Consider the following 21326-nt stretch of genomic DNA (forward strand, 5'->3'; position numbering starts at 1 on the left):
ATGTCGACCTTTTTCCATGTTGACCTAGTACATGTCGACCTAGTGACCAGGTCGACCTAATGCATGTCGACCAATAGTGGTCGACATGATTGTCGATCTAATGACCGTAAACCTTTCCTTGTTCATTGTGATTGTAAGCAACTAGGCTGCTATGTATTTTGTGCTACTGTTCTGATGGTAGCTGCTGTGGACACTGCACAGTTGTTGTTTGATAATAAAGCTAAAAATAGATTTTTTTTAAATGTTATAGAAAAGAACATAATAAAAGCTAAATAAAAAGGTAGAGAGGTTAGGCACTACAGCAAAGATATGCATACAAATTCACATTAGATGACATAACAATTATAGAAAATAAATAAAGATAATGGCACTGGATTGGGGGTGGGGGTGGGTATATGACACAAAATGAAATGAGTATGATTTTGTATTCTGAAACTACCCCCTCACCTTAACCTTCCCAGCCTGCCTGCGCCTCTCTTCATGACGCCACATTTTGAGACACACCAGAGAACAGGACAAGTACAGTAGCATGTTGAAAAAGAGGAGAGCTATGGCTGCAACCTGTCCCCCTTCCACCCTACAGAATGCCACCATCAGTGGGTTGACAGCAAACACAGAGTAGCAGAGGCCACCACGGTTTATATCGTTGATGTAAGCAATGCCTGCCGCCATGTACAAAAGAAACATCATGATGTTGATAGCAAACTCAGTGAGAGGCCACCAGTTGGAGTCAAGCAGAATGGTCCGATAGTATAGGGTCAGACCCAAACCCAACAGGATCAAGGTTACCAGCCAAGCCAAACAGGCAACCACCATTACGAAGGGAGTCATTGGCCCATAGTAACTGTAGCCACCAGGCAACGTTCTTTGGAGTTCAGTACCAAAGAGGTTGTACCACTGGTAGTCCTTCTGGATGTAGGCACAGACACAGGCAAATACCATACCACCAAAAATTAACTGCACTCCAGCCAGGATTCTCAGCAAACCGGGCCAAGACTTCATGTAGGAATATTTTAAATTGAATGCTTCTACCTTTTCTCCATAATTTGTGTACATCTGTCTTCTCCTCTCCATATAATGTGGTGTTTCCGTTAATTTAATCTCTTTAATAGGGTTGATGCTTTTTGAGGCTTTTGCGATATAACCGCTTTTGTCCGCAAGACTGGATTCTCTGCTAATATCTAGGAGTGGTGTAACTGGTGGTGAGGTATGAACACCTTCCAAATTCCTCAGTGTGACAGGTTCTTCTTTTGTCCTGCCTCTCCTGAAGAATCTCTTCCAGGAGTCAGGGATGAACTGTCGCACGGGTTTTAAATCATTTAACTCTTGAAACTCGAAAACATGCCGATTTGTCGAAGGTCCAATCTCCTTGTGTGTCCCATGGTCATAGTAATCAAAAGAGAAACTTGGAGCATCTCCCCAGCTTGGGGTCTCTGTTGGCCACACAACTGGTCTTCTACTGTTTTTCTTCTCCGTTAGAGAAGGAATGGAAGACATTGCAGTCATATCAAAGTGATTTCATCTAAAATGTTGCTGGAAATACATCTGTCGGCTTCAGATCCTTTCTCATGTCCCAAAGGAGAGGTTGCTCTAGTTTATGAACCACGTGGTATATATATCCTTACTTCACAGGATGAACAGGTCTGAAACAAAAAGGGAATAAAAAATGAATGATGATAATTTATTTTTCCTTGCTTTTGACACAGGAAGTATGGGAGAGGAGGGGGTAACACAATTGCTAGATTGTTAATGAGAAGTAGTGGTGACTCAGGAGAGGCCTGGCAACTTGTTGTCTAGGAATAAACACAAAATTGATTTTCATGGCAGAGCAACAACATTGCACATGTTTACAGTATTAGGCAGTGTCGGACTGGGGCATGAAGGGCCCACCGGGGGTTGTAATGGTCGGGGCCCCTGTGTAGGGGTGTGGTCTGTCTCCACAGAGGTTTGGATAACCATTAGCGAGTGTATGGTCTGGGCCCCTTGATAAGTATGTACAGTATAGTAAATACTGAAACCTCATGCAATGTACTAGATTAATAATAGCAATGCACTATAGAAAATACACCATAGTCTAGTGCAGTATAAGGTAACATATGTATTATGTATAATTCAAGTGCACAGAAACCTGATCCTTAGAGGAGGAGGTGGGCCCCCAGGTGGGGCCCCAGGCGGTTTTCTTAATTGGAGGACAAAAAATGTTTATTACCTTTCTTTTCCAGTTAAAATATTGTACATTGTGCACCATGTTATATTTGCATTGTAAGTACGACTCTGTATGATTACTGAAGTATAATATCCTTTCAACCTACAGTACATGATGCCCTATTTGTTGTGTAATGTACAATCTGTAAGCAAATAAATCAGTTCATTGTGTTTTCAGTTTTTGCCCTATTTATTCTTTTATGTTAGTTGCTAACCTATGAATTAATTTGATAAAGGCAAACAACAACTCTTTAGGTTGCAGCTTGGAAATGAGAAGATCATGACTCACACAATGGCAACTGACTTATGGCACACCAGTGGAGTTTAGTCTAGAGATGTGCACTTGAAATTTTTCGGGTTTTGTGTTTTGGTTTTGGGTTCGGTTCCGCGGCCGTGTTTTGGGTTCGACCGCGTTTTGGCAAAACCTCACCGAATTTTTTTTGTCGGATTCGGGTGTGTTTTGGATTCGGGTGTTTTTTTCAAAAAACACAAAAAAACAGCTTAAATCATAGAATTTGGGGGTCATTTTGATCCCAAAGTATTATTAACCTCAAAAACCATAATTTCCACTCATTTTCAGTCTATTCTGAATACCTCACACCTCACAATATTATTTTTAGTCCTAAAATTTGCACCGAGGTCAATGGATGACTAAGCTAAGCGACCCTAGTGGCCGACACAAACACCTGGCCCATCTAGGAGTGGCACTGCAGTGTCACGCAGGATGGCCCTTCCAAAAAACACTCCCCAAACAGCACATGACGCAAAGAAAAAAAGAGGCGCAATGAGGTAGCTGTGTGAGTAAGATAAGCGACCCTAGTGGCCGACACAAACACCTGGCCCATCTAGGAGTGGCACTGCAGTGTCACGCAGGATGGCCCTTCCAAAAAACACTCCCCAAACAGCACATGACGCAAAGAAAAAAAGAGGCGCAATGAGGTAGCTGTGTGAGTAAGCTAAGCGACCCTAGTGGCCGACACAAACACCTGGCCCATCTAGGAGTGGCACTGCAGTGTCACGCAGGATGGCCCTTCCAAAAAACACTCCCCAAACAGCACATGACGCAAAGAAAAAAAGAGGCGCAATGAGGTAGCTGTGTGAGTAAGATAAGCGACCCTAGTGGCCGACACAAACACCTGGCCCATCTAGGAGTGGCACTGCAGTGTCACGCAGGATGGCCCTTCCAAAAAACACTCCCCAAACAGCACATGACGCAAAGAAAAAAAGAGGCGCAATGAGGTAGCTGTGTGAGTAAGCTAAGCGACCCTAGTGGCCGACACAAACACCTGGCCCATCTAGGAGTGGCACTGCAGTGTCACGCAGGATGGCCCTTCCAAAAAACACTCCCTAAACAGCACATGACGCAAAGAAAAAAAGTGGCGCAATGAGGTAGCTGTGTGAGTAAGATAAGCGACCCTAGTGGCCGACACAAACACCTGGCCCATCTAGGAGTGGCACTGCAGTGTCACGCAGGATGGCCCTTCCAAAAAACACTCCCCAAACAGCACATGATGCAAAGAAAAAAAGAGGCGCAATGAGGTAGCTGTGTGAGTAAGCTAAGCGACCCTAGTGGCCGACACAAACACCTGGCCCATCTAGGAGTGGCACTGCAGTGTCACGCAGGATGGCCCTTCCAAAAAACACTCCCCAAACAGCACATGACGCAAAGAAAAAAAGAGGCGCAATGAGGTAGCTGTGTGAGTAAGATAAGCGACCCTAGTGGCCGACACAAACACCTGGCCCATCTAGGAGTGGCACTGCAGTGTCACGCAGGATGGCCCTTCCAAAAAACACTCCCCAAACAGCACATGACGCAAAGAAAAAAAGAGGCGCAATGAGGTAGCTGTGTGAGTAAGCTAAGCGACCCTAGTGGCCGACACAAACACCTGGCCCATCTAGGAGTGGCACTGCAGTGTCACGCAGGATGGCCCTTCCAAAAAACACTCCCCAAACAGCACATGACGCAAAGAAAAAAAGAGGCGCAATGAGGTAGCTGTGTGAGTAAGATAAGCGACCCTAGTGGCCGACACAAACACCTGGCCCATCTAGGAGTGGCACTGCAGTGTCACGCAGGATGGCCCTTCCAAAAAACACTCCCCAAACAGCACATGACGCAAAGAAAAAAAGAGGCGCAATGAGGTAGCTGTGTGAGTAAGATAAGCGACCCTAGTGGCCGACACAAACACCTGGCCCATCTAGGAGTGGCACTGCAGTGTCACGCAGGATGGCCCTTCCAAAAAACACTCCCCAAACAGCACATGACGCAAAGAAAAAAAGAGGCGCAATGAGGTAGCTGTGAGTAAGATAAGCGACCCTAGTGGCCGACACAAACACCTGGCCCATCTAGGAGTGGCACTGCAGTGTCACGCAGGATGGCCCTTCCAAAAAACACTCCCCAAACAGCACATGACGCAAAGAAAAAAAGAGGCGCAATGAGGTAGCTGTGTGAGTAAGATAAGCGACCCTAGTGGCCGACACAAACACCTGGCCCATCTAGGAGTGGCACTGCAGTGTCACGCAGGATGGCCCTTCCAAAAAACACTCCCCAAACAGCACATGACGCAAAGAAAAAAAGAGGCGCAATGAGGTAGCTGTGTGACTAAGCTCAATGACCCAAGTGGCCGACACAAACACCTGGCCCATCTAGGAGTGGCACTGCAGTGTCACGCAGGATGGCCCTTCCAAAAAATACTCCCCAAACAGCACATGACGCAAAAAAAAAATTAAAGAAAATAGAGGTGCAAAATGGAATTGTCCTTGGGCCCTCCCACCCACCCTTATGTTGTATAAACAGGACATGCACACTTTAACCAACCCATCATTTCAGTGACAGGGTCTGCCACACGACTGTGACTGAAATGACGGGTTGGTTTGGACCCCCACCAAAAAAGAAGCAATTAATCTCTCCTTGCACAAACTGGCTCTACAGAGGCAAGATGTCCACCTCATCATCATCCTCCGATATATCACCGTGTACATCCCCCTCCTCACAGATTATCAATTCGTCCCCACTGGAATCCACCATCTCAGCTCCCTGTGTACTTTGTGGAGGCAATTGCTGCTGGTCAATGTCTCCACGGAGGAATTGATTATAATTCATTTTAATGAACATCATCTTCTCCACATTTTCTGGATGTAACCTTGTACGCCGATTGCTGACAAGGTGAGCGGCGGCACTAAACACTCTTTCGGAGTACACACTTGTGGGAGGGCAACTTAGGTAGAATAAAGCCAGTTTGTGCAAGGGCCTCCAAATTGCCTCTTTTTCCTGCCAGTATAAGTACGGACTGTCTGACGTGCCTACTTGGATGCGGTCACTCATATAATCCTCCACCATTCTTTCAATGGGGAGAGAATCATATGCAGTGACAGTAGACGACATGTCCGTAATCGTTGTCAGGTCCTTCAGTCCGGACCAGATGTCAGCATCAGCAGTCGCTCCAGACTGCCCTGCATCACCGCCAGCGGGTGGGCTCGGAATTCTGAGCCTTTTCCTCGCACCCCCAGTTGCGGGAGAATGTGAAGGAGGAGATGTTGACAGGTCGCGTTCCGCTTGACTTGACAATTTTCTCACCAGCAGGTCTTTGAACCCCAGCAGACTTGTGTGTGCCGGAAAGAGAGATCAAAGGTAGGTTTTAAATCTAGGATCGAGCACGGTGGCCAAAATGTAGTGCTCTGATTTCAACAGATTGACCACCCGTGAATCCTTGTTAAGCGAATTAAGGGCTCCATCCACAAGTCCCACATGCCTAGCGGAATCGCTCCGTGTTAGCTCCTCCTTCAATGTCTCCAGCTTCTTCTGCAAAAGCCTGATGAGGGGAATGACCTGACTCAGGCTGGCAGTGTCTGAACTGACTTCACGTGTGGCAAGTTCAAAGGGCAGCAGAACCTTGCACAACGTTGAAATCATTCTCCACTGCGCTTGAGACAGGTGCATTCCACCTCCTATATCGTGCTGAATTGTATAGGCTTGAATGGCCTTTTGCTGCTCCTCCAACCTCTGAAGCATATATAGGGTTGAATTCCACCTCGTTACCACTTCTTGCTTCAGATGATGGCAGGGCAGGTTCAGGCGTTTTTGGTGTTGCTCCAGTCTTCTGTACGTGGTGCCTGTACGCCGAAAGTGTCCCGCAATTCTTCTGGCCACCGACAGCATCTCTTGCACGCCCCTGTCGTTTTTAAAAAAATTCTGCACCACCAAATTCAAGGTATGTGCAAAACATGGGACGTGCTGGAATTTGCCCATATTTAATGCACACACAATATTGCTGGCGTTGTCCGATGCCACAAATCCACAGGAGAGTCCAATTGGGGTAAGCCATTCCGCGATGATCTTCCTCAGTTGCCGTAAGAGGTTTTCAGCTGTGTGCGTATTCTGGAAACCGGTGATACAAAGCGTAGCCTGCCTAGGAAAGAGTTGGCGTTTGCGAGATGCTGCTACTGGTGCCGCCGCTGCTGTTCTTGCGGCGGGAGTCCATACATCTACCCAGTGGGCTGTCACAGTCATATAGTCCTGACCCTGCCCTGCTCCACATGTCCGTGGTTAAGTGGACATTGGGTACAACTGCATTTTTTAGGACACTGGTGAGTCTTTTTCTGACGTCCGTGTACATTCTCGGTATCGCCTGCCTAGAGAAGTGGAACCTAGATGGTATTTGGTAACGGGGGCACACTACCTCAAGAAATTGTCTAGTTCCCTGTGAACTAACGGCGGATACCGGACGCACGTCTAACACCAACATAGTTGTCAAGGCCTCAGTTATCCGCTTTGCAACAGGATGACTGCTGTGATATTTCATCTTCCTCGCAAAGGACTGTTGGACAGTCAATTGCTTGGTGGAAGTAGTAAAAGTGGGCTTACGACTTCCCCTCTGGGATGACCATCGACTCCCAGCAGCAACAACAGCAGCGCCAGCAGCAGTAGGCGTTACACGCAAGGATGCATCGGAGGAATCCCAGGCAGGAGAGGACTCGTCAGAATTGCCAGTGACATGGCCTGCAGGACTATTGGCATTCCTGGGGAAGGAGGAAATTGACACTGAGGGAGTTGGTGGGGTGGTTTGCGTGAGCTTGGTTACAAGAGGAAGGGATTTACTGGTCAGTGGACTGCTTCCGCTGTCGCCCAAAGTTTTTGAACTTGTCACTGACTTATGATGAATGCGCTGCAGGTGACGTATAAGGGAGGATGTTCCGAGGTGGTTAACGTCCTTACCCCTACTTATTACAGCTTGACAAAGGCAACACACGGCTTGACACCTGTTGTCCGCATTTCTGTTGAAATACTTCCACACCGAAGAGCTGATTTTTTTGGTATTTTCACCAGGCGTGTCAATGGCCATATTCCTCCCACGGACAACAGGTGTCTCCCCGAGTGCCTGACTTAAACAAACCACCTCACCATCAGAATCCTCCTGGTCAATTTCCTCCCCAGCGCCAGCAACACCCATATCCTCCTCATCCTGGTGTACTTCAACACTGACATCTTCAATCTGACTATCAGGAACTGGACTGCGGGTGCTCCTTCCAGCACTTGCAGGGGGCGTGCAAATGGTGGAAGGCGCATGCTCTTTACGTCCAGTGTTGGGAAGGTCAGGCATCGCAACCGACACAATTGGACTCTCCTTGTGGATTTGGGATTTCGAAGAACGCACAGTTCTTTGCTGTGCTTTTGCCAGCTTGAGTCGTTTCATTTTTCTAGCGAGAGGCTGAGTGCTTCCATCCTCATGTGAAGCTGAACCACTAGCCATGAACATAGGCCAGGGCCTCAGCCGTTCCTTGCCACTCCGTGTGGTAAATGGCATATTGGCAAGTTTACGCTTCTCCTCCGACAATTTTATTTTAGATTTTGGAGTCCTTTTTTTACTGATATTTGGTGTTTTGGATTTTACATGCTCTGTACTAAGACATTGGGCATCGGCCTTGGCAGACGACGTTGATGGCATTTCATCGTCTCGGCCATGACTAGTGGCAGCAGCTTCAGCACGAGGTGGAAGTGGATCTTGATCTTTCCCTATTTTTGGAACCTCAACATTTTTGTTCTCCATATTTTAATAGGCACAACTAAAAGGCACCTCAGGTAAACAATGGAGATGGATGGATACTAGTATACTTATGGATGGACGAGCGACTGCCGACACAGAGGTAGCTACAGCCGTGGACTACCGTACTGTGTCTGCTGCTAATATAGACTGGATGATAATGAGATGAAATTAATATATATATATATATATAATATCACTAGTACTGCAGCCAGACAGGTATATATATTTATTATGTAATGACTGATGACGGACCTGCTGGACACTGTCAGCTCAGCACCGCAGACTGCTACAGTAAGCTACTATAGTAGTATGTATCAAGAAGAAAGAAAAAAAAAAAACCACGGGTAGGTGGTATACAATTATGGATGGACGAGCGACTGCCGACACAGAGGTAGCTACAGCCGTGGACTACCGTACTGTGTCTGCTGCTAATATAGACTGGATGATAATGAGATGAAATTAATATATATATATAATATCACTAGTACTGCAGCCGGACAGGTATATATATTTATTATGTAATGACTGATGACGGACCTGCTGGACACTGTCAGCTCAGCACCGCAGACTGCTACAGTAAGCTACTATAGTAGTATGTATCAAGAAGAAAGAAAGAAAAAAAAACACGGGTAGGTGGTATACAATTATGGATGGACGAGCGACTGCCGACACAGAGGTAGCTACAGCCGTGGACTACCGTACTGTGTCTGCTGCTAATATAGACTGGATGATAATGAGATGAAATTAATATATATATATATATATATATATATATATAATATCACTAGTACTGCAGCCGGACAGGTATATATATTTATTATGTAATGACGGACCTGCTGGACACTGTCAGCTCAGCACCGCAGACTGCTACATGAAGCTACTATAGTAGTATGTATCAAGAAGAAAGAAAAGAAAAAAACCACGGGTAGGTGGTATACAATTATGGATGGACGAGCGACTGCCGACACAGAGGTAGCTACAGCCGTGGACTACCGTACTGTGTCTGCTGCTAATATAGACTGGATGATAATGAGATGAAATTAATATATATATATATAATATCACTAGTACTGCAGCCGGACAGGTATATATATTTATTATGTAATGACTGATGACGGACCTGCTGGACACTGTCAGCTCAGCACCGCAGACTGCTACAGTAAGCTACTATAGTAGTATGTATCAAGAAGAAAGAAAAAAAAAAACCACGGGTAGGTGGTATACAATTATGGATGGACGAGCGACTGCCGACACAGAGGTAGCTACAGCCGTGGACTACCGTACTGTGTCTGCTGCTAATATAGACTGGATGATAATGAGATGAAATTAATATATATATATATAATATCACTAGTACTGCAGCCGGACAGGTATATATATTTATTATGTAATGACTGATGACGGACCTGCTGGACACTGTCAGCTCAGCACCGCAGACTGCTACAGTAAGCTACTATAGTATGTATCAAGAAGAAAAAAAAAAAAACCACGGGTAGGTGGTATATTACAATTATATATATATACAATTATATATATATATTAAACTGGTGGTGATTAATTAAACTGGTGGTCAGGTCACTGGTCACACTATCAGCAACTTGCAAGTAGTACTCCTAAGCAGACAATCACAATATACTGGTGGTCAGTGTGGTCACAATGGCAGTGTGGCACTCTGGCAGCAAAAGTGTGCACTGTACGTTAAAATATGTACTCCTGCTCTCAGACTCTAACTGCTCCCCACTGTCTCCCCCACAAGTCAGATATACAGTCACACTATCACTTCAGCAAGTAGTAGTACTCCTAATGCTCCCCAAAATTACTAAATACTGTGTCTCTCTCTACTCTAGTCTCTTCTCTATAAACGGAGAGGACGCCAGCCACGTCCTCTCCCTATCAATCTCAATGCACGTGTGAAAATGGCGGCGACGCGCGGCTCCTTATATAGAATCCGAGTCTCGCGAGAATCCGACAGCGGGATGATGACGTTCGGGCGCGCTCGGGTTAACCGAGCAAGGCGGGAGGATCCGAGTCGCTCGGACCCGTGAGAAAAAAGCTGAAGTTCGGGCGGGTTCGGATTCCGAGGAACCGAACCCGCTCATCACTAGTTTAGTCACAGCATTTCCACTGGCCAGAAGTCAGTTTCATTGAAAACTGTGATCTTAAATGTTGATGTTTTGTACACTGCAGTGTTTTTGCAGCTGAGATCTTTTTGAAAAACGTTGTTTACTAAATTTGTGCAGACTGATTAAATTACTAGGATAAAGTGCTGTACGTTTGTAATCAGTTCTTGGATTCAATATGCACTGAAATCATAGGGTCTATTTACCATACTTGCCTAATCTCCCAGAAGCTGCGGGAGGCTCCCGTTTTTTGGGGTAGCCCCCCGCACCCCCAGAAGAGTAGTCAGGTCTCCCGCATCCTGCTCACACCCTAGTGATGCGGGCAGGATGGAGACATACTCTCCCATATTCGCGGGTCCATGGGGAGGGGAAAGGCGAATCGCATAATTTTAGCTCCGCCCCCTTCCCGCAGACCCGCGAATCGCAGTATTTTCATGATGTGGGGGCAAGGTTGATGATATCACTTCCTGGCTCCGCCCCCCCCCCCCCCCAAAATAAAAAAAAAAAGTCTCCTGCATCGCCTTGAAGAGGAGAATTAGAAAGTAGGTAAGCATGATTTAGCCATCCTGTACCTCCCAACCGTTTGTTAGTTAGGAATGGGAACCTGCTGCATGCCGAAGGCGTGCTCACCTAAAAGGGCCATAGATTAGTAGCAAGGGGGAGTGGCTTCACTGGAAATGCAACAACTGTGAGCCACACCCTAATTTTTGTCACTGTGGGGGCATGCCCAGGCCAGCACCTGGTCATGCTCCCAATCCCTCTCTCCATGGAATAGACCCCATGTGCATGCACACAGCATCTATTCAATGCTAAGCAGAGCAGTGAGTGAGAGGAGGGACTCCCAAACATACTGAGGCCCAAGGATTGGACAAAAAAATGAGACTGTCCCATCAAAATTGGGACAGTTCTGGGGTGTGATTTAGCAATATTAATTGGCGATATTGGCTTGAATATTTTCAGCCAATATTGTTGCAATTACTACCAATTTATGCTTCCTTTTCCCTGCTATGTGAGAAAAGTCTTTGCAGGGACAGTGGTTGCATTAACACACTATCCCTGCGTGCGAAGTCCCATTTTAGGTTGTCTGAAAAGACTGTCCTGCTCAGTCTAGTACTGCATATGCCCTATCTCTGCATGGTATATACAGTATTAGAGATGTGTGGGTTCGGTTTTCAGAAAACCAATTCCGCATGAACTGCCAGGCAGGCCCGGCGACAGGGGGGTCAAAGGGGACACCCGTACTGGGCCCCAATGTTTTGAGGTGCCCCAAGATTCTGGGCATTAACCATGGCGTCGAGCTGTGGCAGTGCGGCGGCTAGCATGGGGTATAATTTAAAGGGATCACGTCGGACGGAAGAGAGCTGTGGCACTGGAGTTGTTAACTCCGACGGTGAACACCTCCCTCCACTGCGGTAACCCAACCACTGCCCCCAGTCTCCTGTCTGGGTCCTTTTGTGTGCGTTAGATATCACGTGATGCATCAGTACGACGCTGCACCCTCTACCTCCTCCCCGCATTTCACAGTTCAGTCTTTGCAGTGGCGACGGTCCTAAAAGGAGCCCACTCCAGTGCCCAGGAGAAACACTGGACTGCAGGAGAAACAGCCCAGGCAGCGTGAAACTGGAGGATAGCGGTGGTATTTTGGTAAAGTGAGTGTGGAAATGCTGTCACGCAGTGTCTCTCATGAGACACAGCATACATTATAAAAAAAACAACCCAGATAATATTCACTATGCAGTGCTATATGAAAGTGCAGTTAGTGCTGTTTTGATTCACTGTGCTCAACTATTATGCAGCATATATTTACATTGCATAGTGAATATTAATTATCTGTTTTTTTTATAATATTAAAAACACACACACACACACACACACACACACACACACACACACACACACACATATACATATATAGGCCCTCATTCCGAGTTGTTCGCTCGCAAGGCGAATGTAGCAGAGTTACACACGCTAAGCCGCCGCCTACTGGGAGTGAATCTTAGCTTCTTAAAATTGCGACCGACGTACGCGCAATATTGCGATTACAAACGAGTTAGCAGTTTCTGAGTAGCTTCAGACTTACTCTGCCTGTGCGATCAGTTCAGTGCTTTTCGTTCCTGGCTGACGTCATAAACACACCCAGCGTTCGCCCAGGCACTCCCACCGTTTCTCCGGCCACTCCTGCGTTTTTTCCGGAAACGGTAGCGTTTCCAGCCACACGCCCCTAAAACGCCGTGCATCCGCCCAGTAACACCCATTTCCTGTCAATCACAATGCGAACGTCGGAGCGATGAAAATGCCGTGAGTAAACTTACTTTCATCATAGTAAAGTTACTTGGCGCAGTCGCAGTGCGAACATTGCGCATGCGCACTAAGAGAATTCTCACTGCGATGCGATGAAAAACTCCGAGCGAACAACTCGGAATGAGGGCCATAGTGCAGTGTATTTATAGTAACATCCCTAACTGTGTGGAGTTTGCATATTCTCCCCACGCTCCAGTGTCCTCCCACACTCCAAAAATATACTTTGTGTAAATCAGTGTGTGTACACGTGTTTAGGGCAGACTAGATGGACCAACACGTGTTTAGGGCAGACTAGATGGACCAACACGTGTTTAGGGCAGACTAGATGGACCAACACGTGTTTAGGGCAGACTAGATGGACCAACACGTGTTTAGGGCAGACTAGATGGACCAAGTGGTTCTTATCTGCCGTCAAATTCTGTTTCTTTGTGTACACCTGAACAATACACCTATATGCCAATACATTTATTGCCACATGTAGGGGAGGGATGTGTGGGTCAGGGGAGGAGTGGTTGACGGGAAGATGGGGACCCCAGAGGTATCAGTGTACCGGGCCCCGTGATTTCTGTTGCCAATCCTGCTTCCAGGATCCGAGGGATTCCGAGCACTGGCCCAGGTTTTCCCACCTTGCTCGGATTCCAAAACGAGGCAAAATGTCATTTTCCCAGTGTAAGATCTAGTGATGAGCGGGTTCGGTTTCTCGGAAACCGAACCCCCCCGAACTTCAGCCTTTTTACACGGGTCCGAGGCAGGTTCGAACCTTCCCGCCTTGCTCGGCTAACCCGAGCGCGCCCGAACGTCATCATCCCGCTGTCGGTTTCTTGCGAGGCTCGGATTCTATCGCGAGACTCGGATTCTATATAAGGAGCCGCGCGTCGCCGCCATTTTCACACGTGCATTGAGATTGATAAGGAGAGGACGTGGCTGGCGTCCTCTCCGTTTATAGAGAAGAGAGTAGAGAGTTAGAGACACTATTTGGTATTTACTAATTTTGGGGAGCATATTAGGACTGGAGTACTACTACTTGCTGATAGTGTGACCATTGACCACCAGTTTAATTAATCCGTTCTCTGCCTGAAAAAAAACGATACACAGTGTGACACAGTCACATACCATATCTGTGCTCAGCCTCAGTGTGCTGCATCATATGTAATACTGTATATCATTATCTGACTGTGCTGAGTGCTCACTGCTCACACAGCTTAATGGTGGGGGAGACTGGGGAGCAGTTAGAGCAGGAGTACATAAATAATATATTTTAAGTACAGTGCACACTTTTGCTGCCAGAGTGCCACACTGCCAGTGTGACTGACCAGTGACCACACTGACCACCAGCATAGGCGTGCGCAGCACATTTTATTAGGGGGTGCACCGTCGGAGGGGTGTGTCTAGCACCGCCTTTTGGGCGTGTTTAGCACCATCTATTGACGGTCAACGCAATATAAAATATCCACCCTTGTACCAATCCTAATAAAGCAGATGTTGTGGTGTGCACCAAACAAACACCCGTGATGGCACTAACTGCAATTACAGTGCTCCTCCTCAGCCTGGTCTGGATCCCCCTCACTTTCCCCTGCAAGCTGCAGCAGCTTACTTTCAAGTCAGTCACTCACTGACACTGACAGTCGCAGACTAGTACTCGTTCTGCTGGAAAAACAAGAGATGTGTCAATGTTGCTGCCGACCGCCTGCCAGTATTGAGTTTATCTTCCTAAGAGGAATGCTGGCTGCATGCTGCTCCTCATCAGTGGCTGGCGTTGGCATAGCATAGAAGGAGAGAGTTGGGCTTGCGAGCAGCATGACGTAATCACATCACGCTGTTTTTGTACATGGAGATGGAGCCGGGAGTTTGAAAGCCGGTGGCAGTGGCACCCTTGATTAACCCAGGCGTCCGGTCAGGAATGCAGTCCTGACAGGGTGCAGCGCAGAGGGGACAGTAATCAGCCTGCTCAGCTATCGCTGCATCAGGCATGTGAGATTGGGGTGCCAGACATTAGGGGGTGCCTGTGCGCACCAGGCACCCCCCCTGCGCACACCTATGACCACCAGTATATTGTGATTGTCTGCTTAGGACGGAGTACTACTTGCTGATAGTGTGACCAGTGACCAGTGACCACCACCAGTTTAATTAATCCGTTCTCTGCCTGAAAAAAAAACGATACACAGTGTGACACAGTCACATACCATATCTGTGCTCAGCCCAGTGTGCTGCATCATATGTAATACTGTATATCATTATCTGACTGTGCTGAGTGCTCACTGCTCACACAGCTTAATTGTGGGGGAGACTGGGGAGCAGTTATAGCAGGAGTACATATTTTAAGTACCGTGCACACTTTTGCTGCCAGAGTGCCACTGCCAGTGTGACTGACCAGTGACCACTGACCACCAGTATATTGTGATTGTCTGCTGACCACCAGTATATTGTGATTGTCTGCCTGAAAAAGTTAAACACTCGTCGTGTGGTGTTTTTATAAACGCATTCTGCAGACAGTGTCCAGCAGGTCCGTCATTACATAATATATATACCTGTCCGGCTGCAGTACTAGTGTGTGATATATATATATATTTTATTTTTATCTCATTATCATCCAGTCTATATTAGCAGCAGACACAGTACGGTAGTCCACGGCTGTAGCTACCTCTGTGTCGGCAGTCGCTGGTCCATCCATAATTGTATACCACCTACCCGTGGTGTTTTTTTTCTATCTTCTTGATACTAGTAACTTACTTTAGGAGTCTGCAGTGCTGACAGACAGTGTCCAGCAGGTCCGTCATTACATAATATATATATACCTGTCCGGCTGCAGTACTAGTGTGATATATATATATATTTTATTTTTATCTCATTATCATCCAGTCTATATTAGCAGCAGACACAGTACGGTAGTCCACGGCTGTAGCTACCTCTGTGTCGGCAGTCGCTGGTCCATCCATAATTGTATACCACCTACCCGTGGTTTTTTTTTCTATCTTCTTGATACTAGTAGCTTACTTTAGGAGTCTGCAGTGCTGACAGACAGTGTCCAGCAGGTCCGTCATTACATAATATATATATACCTGTCCGGCTGCAGTACTAGTGTGATATATATATATATATATTATTTTTATCTCATTATCATCCAGTCTATATTAGCAGCAGACACAGTACGGTAGTCCACGGCTGTAGCTACCTCTGTGTCGGCAGTCGCTGGTCCATCCATAATTGTATACCATCTACCCGTGGTTTTTTTTTCTATCTTCTTGATACTAGTAGCTTACTTTAGGAGTCTGCAGTGCTGACAGACAGTGTCCAGCAGGTCCGTCATTACATAATATATATACCTGTCCGGCTGCAGTACTAGTGTGATATATATATATATTTTATTTTTATCTCATTATCATCCAGTCTATATTAGCAGCAGACACAGTACGGTAGTCCACGGCTGTAGCTACCTCTGTGTCGGCAGTCGCTCGTCCATCCATAAGTATACTAGTATCCATCCATCTCCATTGTTTACCTGAGGTGCCTTTTAGTTGTGCCTATTAAAATATAGAGAACAAAAATGTTGAGGTTCCAAAAATAGGGAAAGATCAAGATCGACTTCCACCTCGTGCTGAAGCTGCTGCCACTAGTCATGGCCGAGACGATGAAATGCCAGCAACGTCGTCTGCCAAGGCCGATGCCCAATGTCATAGTACAGAGCATGTAAAATCCAAAACACCAAATATCAGTAAAAAAAGGACTCAAAAATCTAAAATAAAATTGTCGGAGGAGAAGCGTAAACTTGCCAATATGCCATTTACCACATGGAGTGGCAAGGAACGGCTGAGGCCCTGGCCTATGTTCATGGCTAGTGGTTCAGCTTCACATGAGGATGGAAGCACTCAGCCTCTCGCTAGAAAAAAGAAAAGACTCAAGCTGGCAAAAGCACAGCAAAGAACTGTGCGTTCTTCGAAATCCCAAATCCACAAGGAGAGTCCAATTGTGTCGGTTGCGATGCCTGACCTTCCCAACACTGGACGTGAAGAGCATGCGCCTTCCACCATTTGCACGCCCCCTGCAAGTGCTGGAAGGAGCACCCGCAGTCCAGTTCCTGATAGTCAGATTGAAGATGTCAGTGTTGAAGTACACCAGGATGAGGAGGATATGGGTGTTGCTGGCGCTGGGGAGGAAATTGACAAGGAGGATTCTGATGGTGAGGTGGTTTGTTTAAGTCAGGCACCCGGGGAGACACCTGTTGTCCGTGGGAGGAATAGGGCCATTGACATGCCTGGTGAAAATACCAAAAAAATCAGCTCTTCGGTGTGGAAGTATTTCAACAGAAATGCGGACAACATTTGTCAAGCCGTGTGTTGCCTTTGTCAAGCTGTAATAAGTAGGGGTAAGGACGTTAACCACCTCGGAACATCCTCCCTTATACGTCACCTGCAGCGCATTCATAATAAGTCAGTGACAAGTTCAAAAACTTTGGGCGACAGCGGAAGCAGTCCACTGACCAGTAAATCCCTTCCTCTTGTAACCAAGCTCACGCAAACCACCCCACCAACTCCCTCAGTGTCAATTTCCTCCTTCCCCAGGAATGCCAATAGTCCTGCAGGCCATGTCACTGGCAATTCTGACGAGTCCTCTCCTGCCTGGGATTCCTCCGATGCATCCTTGCGTGTAACGCCTACTGCTGCTGGCGCTGCTGTTGTTGCTGCTGGGAGTCGATGGTCATCCCAGAGGGGAAGTCGTAAGACCACTTTTACTACTTCCACCAAGCAATTGACTGTCCAACAGTCCTTTGCGAGGAAGATGAAATATCACAGCAGTCATCCTGCTGCAAAGCGGATAACTGAGGCCTTGGCATCCTGGGTGGTGAGAAACGTGGTTCCGGTATCCATCATTACTGCAGAGGCAACTAGAGACTTGTTGGAGGTACTGTGTCCCCGGTACCAAATACCATCTAGGTTCCATTTCTCTAGGCAGGCGATACCGAAAATGTACACAGACCTCAGAAAAAGAGTTGTCCACATGTCCAATTAACCACGGACATGTGGACAAGTGGAGCAGGGCAGGGTCAGGACTATATGACTGTGACAGCCCACTGGGTAGATGTATGGACTCCCGCCGCAAGAACAGCAGCGGCGGCACCAGTAGCAGCATCTCGCAAACGCCAACTCTTTCCTAGGCAGGCTACGCTTTGTATCACCGGTTTCCAGAATACGCACACAGCTGAAAACCTCTTACGGCAACTGAGGAAGATCATCGCGGAATGGCTTACCCCAATTGGACTCTCCTGTGGATTTGTGGCATCGGACAACGCCAGCAATATTGTGTGTGCATTAAATATGGGCAAATTCCAGCACGTCCCATGTTTTGCACATACCTTGAATTTGGTGGTGCAGAATTATTTAAAAAACGAGAGGGGCGTGCAAGAGATGCTGTCGGTGGCCAGAAGAATAGCGGGACACTTTCGGCGTACAGGCACCACGTACAGAAGACTGGAGCACCACCAAAAACGCCTGAACCTGCCCTGCCATCATCTGAAGCAAGAAGTGGTAACGAGGTGGAATTCAACCCTATATATGCTTCAGAGGTTGGAGGAGCAGCAAAAGGCCATTCAAGCCTATACAATTCAGCACGATATAGGAGGTGGAATGCACCTGTCTCAAGCGCAGTGGAGAATGATTTCAACGTTGTGCAAGGTTCTGCTGCCCTTTGAACTTGCCACACGTGAAGTCAGTTCAGACACTGCCAGCCTGAGTCAGGTCATTCCCCTCATCAGGCTTTTGCAGAAGAAGCTGGAGACATTGAAGGAGGAGCTAACACAGAGCGATTCCGCTAGGCATGTGGGACTTGTGGATGGAGCCCTTAATTCGCTTAACAAGGATTCACGGGTGGTCAATCTGTTGAAATCAGAGCACTACATTTTGGCCACCGTGCTCGATCCTAGATTTAAAACCTACCTTGGATCTCTCTTTCCGGCAGACACAAGTCTGCTGGGGTTCAAAGACCTGCTGGTGAGAAAATTGTCAAGTCAAGCGGAACGCGACCTGTCAACATCTCCTCCTTCACATTCTCCCGCAACTGGGGGTGCGAGGAAAAGGCTCATAATTCCGAGCCCACCCGCTGTCGGGGATGCAGGGCAGTCTGGAGCGACTGCTGATGCTGACATCTGGTCCGGACTGAAGGACCTGCCAACGATTACGGACATGTCGTCTACTGGCACTGCATATGATTCTCTCCCCATTGAAAGAATGGTGGAGGATTATATGAGTGACCGCATCCAAGTAGGCACGTCAGACAGTCCGTACTTATACTGGCAGGAAAAAGAGGCAATTTGGAGGCCCTTGCACAAACTGGCTTTATTCTACCTAAGTTGCCCTCCCACAAGTGTGTACTCCGAAAGAGTGTTTAGTGCCGCCGCTCACCTTGTCAGCAATCGGCGTACGAGGTTACTTCCAGAAAATGTGGAGAAGATGATGTTCATTAAAATGAATTATAATCAATTCCTCCGTGGAGACATTGACCAGCAGCAATTGCCTCCACAAAGTACACAGGGAGCTGAGATGGTGGATTCCAGTGGGGACGAATTGATAATCTGTGAGGAGGGGGATGTACACGGTGATATATCGGAGGATGATGATGAGGTGGACATCTTGCCTCTGTAGAGCCAGTTTGTGCAAGGAGAGATTAATTGCTTCTTTTTTGGTGGGGGTCCAAACCAACCCGTCATTTCAGTCACAGTCGTGTGGCAGACCCTGTCACTGAAATGATGGGTTGGTTAAAGTGTGCATGTCCTGTTTATACAACATAAGGGTGGGTGGGAGGGCCCAAGGACAATTCCATCTTGCACCTCTTTTTTCTTTAATTTTTCTTTGCGTCATGTGCTGTTTGGGGAGTATTTTTTTGAAGGGCCATCCTGCGTGACACTGCAGTGCCACTCCTAGATGGGCCAGGTGTTTGTGTCGGCCACTAGGGTCGCTTAGCTTACTCACACAGCTACCTCATTGCGCCTCTTTTTTTTCTTCTTTGCGTCATGTGCTGTTTGGGGAGTGTTTTTTGGAAGGGCCATCCTGCGTGACACTGCAGTGCCATTCCTAGATGGGCCAGGTGTTTGTGTCGGCCACTAGGGTCGCTTAGCTTACTCACACAGCTACCTCATTGCGCCTCTTTTTTTCTTTGCGTCATGTGCTGTTTGGGGAGTGTTTTTTGGAAGGGCCATCCTGCGTGACACTGCAGTGCCACTCCTAGATAGGCCAGGTGTTTGTGTCGGCCACTAGGGTCGCTTATCTTACTCACACAGCTACCTCATTGCGCCTCTTTTTTTCTTTGCGTCATGTGCTGTTTGGGGAGTGTTTTTTGGAAGGGCCATCCTGCGTGACACTGCAGTGCCACTCCTAGATGGGCCAGGTGTTTGTGTCGGCCACTAGGGTCGCTTAGCTTACTCACACAGCTACCTCATTGCGCCTCTTTTTTTCTTTGCGTCATGTGCTGTTTGGGGAGTGTTTTTTGGAAGGGCCATCCTGCGTGACACTGCAGTGCCACTCCTAGATGGGCCAGGTGTTTGTGTCGGCCACTAGGGTCGCTTAGCTTACTCACACAGCTACCTCATTGCACCTCTTTTTTTCTTTGCGTCATGTGCTGTTTGGGGAGTGTTTTTTGGAAGGGCCATCCTGCGTGACACTGCAGTGCCACTCCTAGATGGGCCAGGTGTTTGTGTCGGCCACTAGGGTCACTTAGCTTACTCACACAGCTACCTCATTGCGCCTCTTTTTTTCTTTGCGTCATGTGCTGTTTGGGGAGTGTTTTTTGGAAGGGCCATCCTGCGTGACACTGCAGTGCAACTCCTAGATGGGACAGGTGTTTGTGTCGGCCACTAGGGTCGCTTAGCTTACTCACACAGCTACCTCATTGCGCCTCATTTTTTCTTTGTGTCATGTGCTGTTTGGGGAGTGTTTTTTGGAAGGGCCATCCTGCGTGACACTGCAGTGCCACTCCTAGATGGGCCAGGTGTTTGTGTCGGCCACTAGGGTCGCTTAGCTTACTCACACAGCTACCTCATTGCGCCTCTTTTTTTCTTTGCGTCATGTGCTGTTTGGGGAGTGTTTTTTGGAAGGGCCATCCTGCGTGACACTGCAGTGCCACTCCTATATGGGCCAGGTGTTTGTGTCGGCCACTTGGGTCGCTTAGCTTAGTCATCCAGCGACCTCGGTGCAAATTTTAGGACTAAAAATAATATTGTGAGGTGTGAGGTGTTCAGAATAGACTGAAAATTAGTGGAAATTATGGTTTTTGAGGTTAATAATACTTTGGGATCAAAATGACCCCCAAATTCTATGATTTAAGCTGTTTTTTAGGGTTTTTTGAAAAAAACACCCGAATCCAAAACACACCCGAATCCGACAAAAAAAATTCGGTGAGGTTTTGCCAAAACGCGGTCGAACCCAAAACACGGCCGCGGAACCGAACCCAAAACCAAAACACAAAACCCGAAAAATTTCAAGTGCACATCTCTAGTAAGATCTCACGTGTTTTGGATTCAATATATGTCACTCCCGGGGTGATTTGAGGGCCATTTCACACCTGACCGCCTGAGGTTTGTGTTGGATGTCAGGCATTCAATCCATATATACAAAGAGAGGACACTGTTTGATGGGCACTGGCACCCACACGTCCCTTATTGTCTTTTAGT

The 21326-nt window shown here is 47.2% G+C and overlaps 1 protein-coding gene across 2 annotated transcripts in view; it reads right to left on the bottom strand.

The window, feature by feature from the left end:
* OCEL1 (occludin/ELL domain containing 1) overlaps nt 1-21326 on the bottom strand; it is a 60698-nt gene that overhangs the window by 24659 nt on the left and 14713 nt on the right. Inside the window, exon 2 of one of the 2 annotated variants that reach the window (XM_063914406.1) lies at nt 1033-1643. In XM_063914406.1, coding sequence (XP_063770476.1) covers nt 1033-1506 — 474 coding nt within the window. In that variant the 5' untranslated portion in view covers nt 1507-1643. Of the gene's footprint in view, nt 1-447; nt 1644-21326 lie in introns of both variants that reach the window. The other variant, XM_063914405.1, reaches the window with a different exon arrangement.

The sequence above is a fragment of the Pseudophryne corroboree genome, chromosome 1 (genome assembly GCF_028390025.1).
Source record: "Pseudophryne corroboree isolate aPseCor3 chromosome 1, aPseCor3.hap2, whole genome shotgun sequence".
Classification (NCBI taxonomy): domain Eukaryota; kingdom Metazoa; phylum Chordata; class Amphibia; order Anura; family Myobatrachidae; genus Pseudophryne; species Pseudophryne corroboree.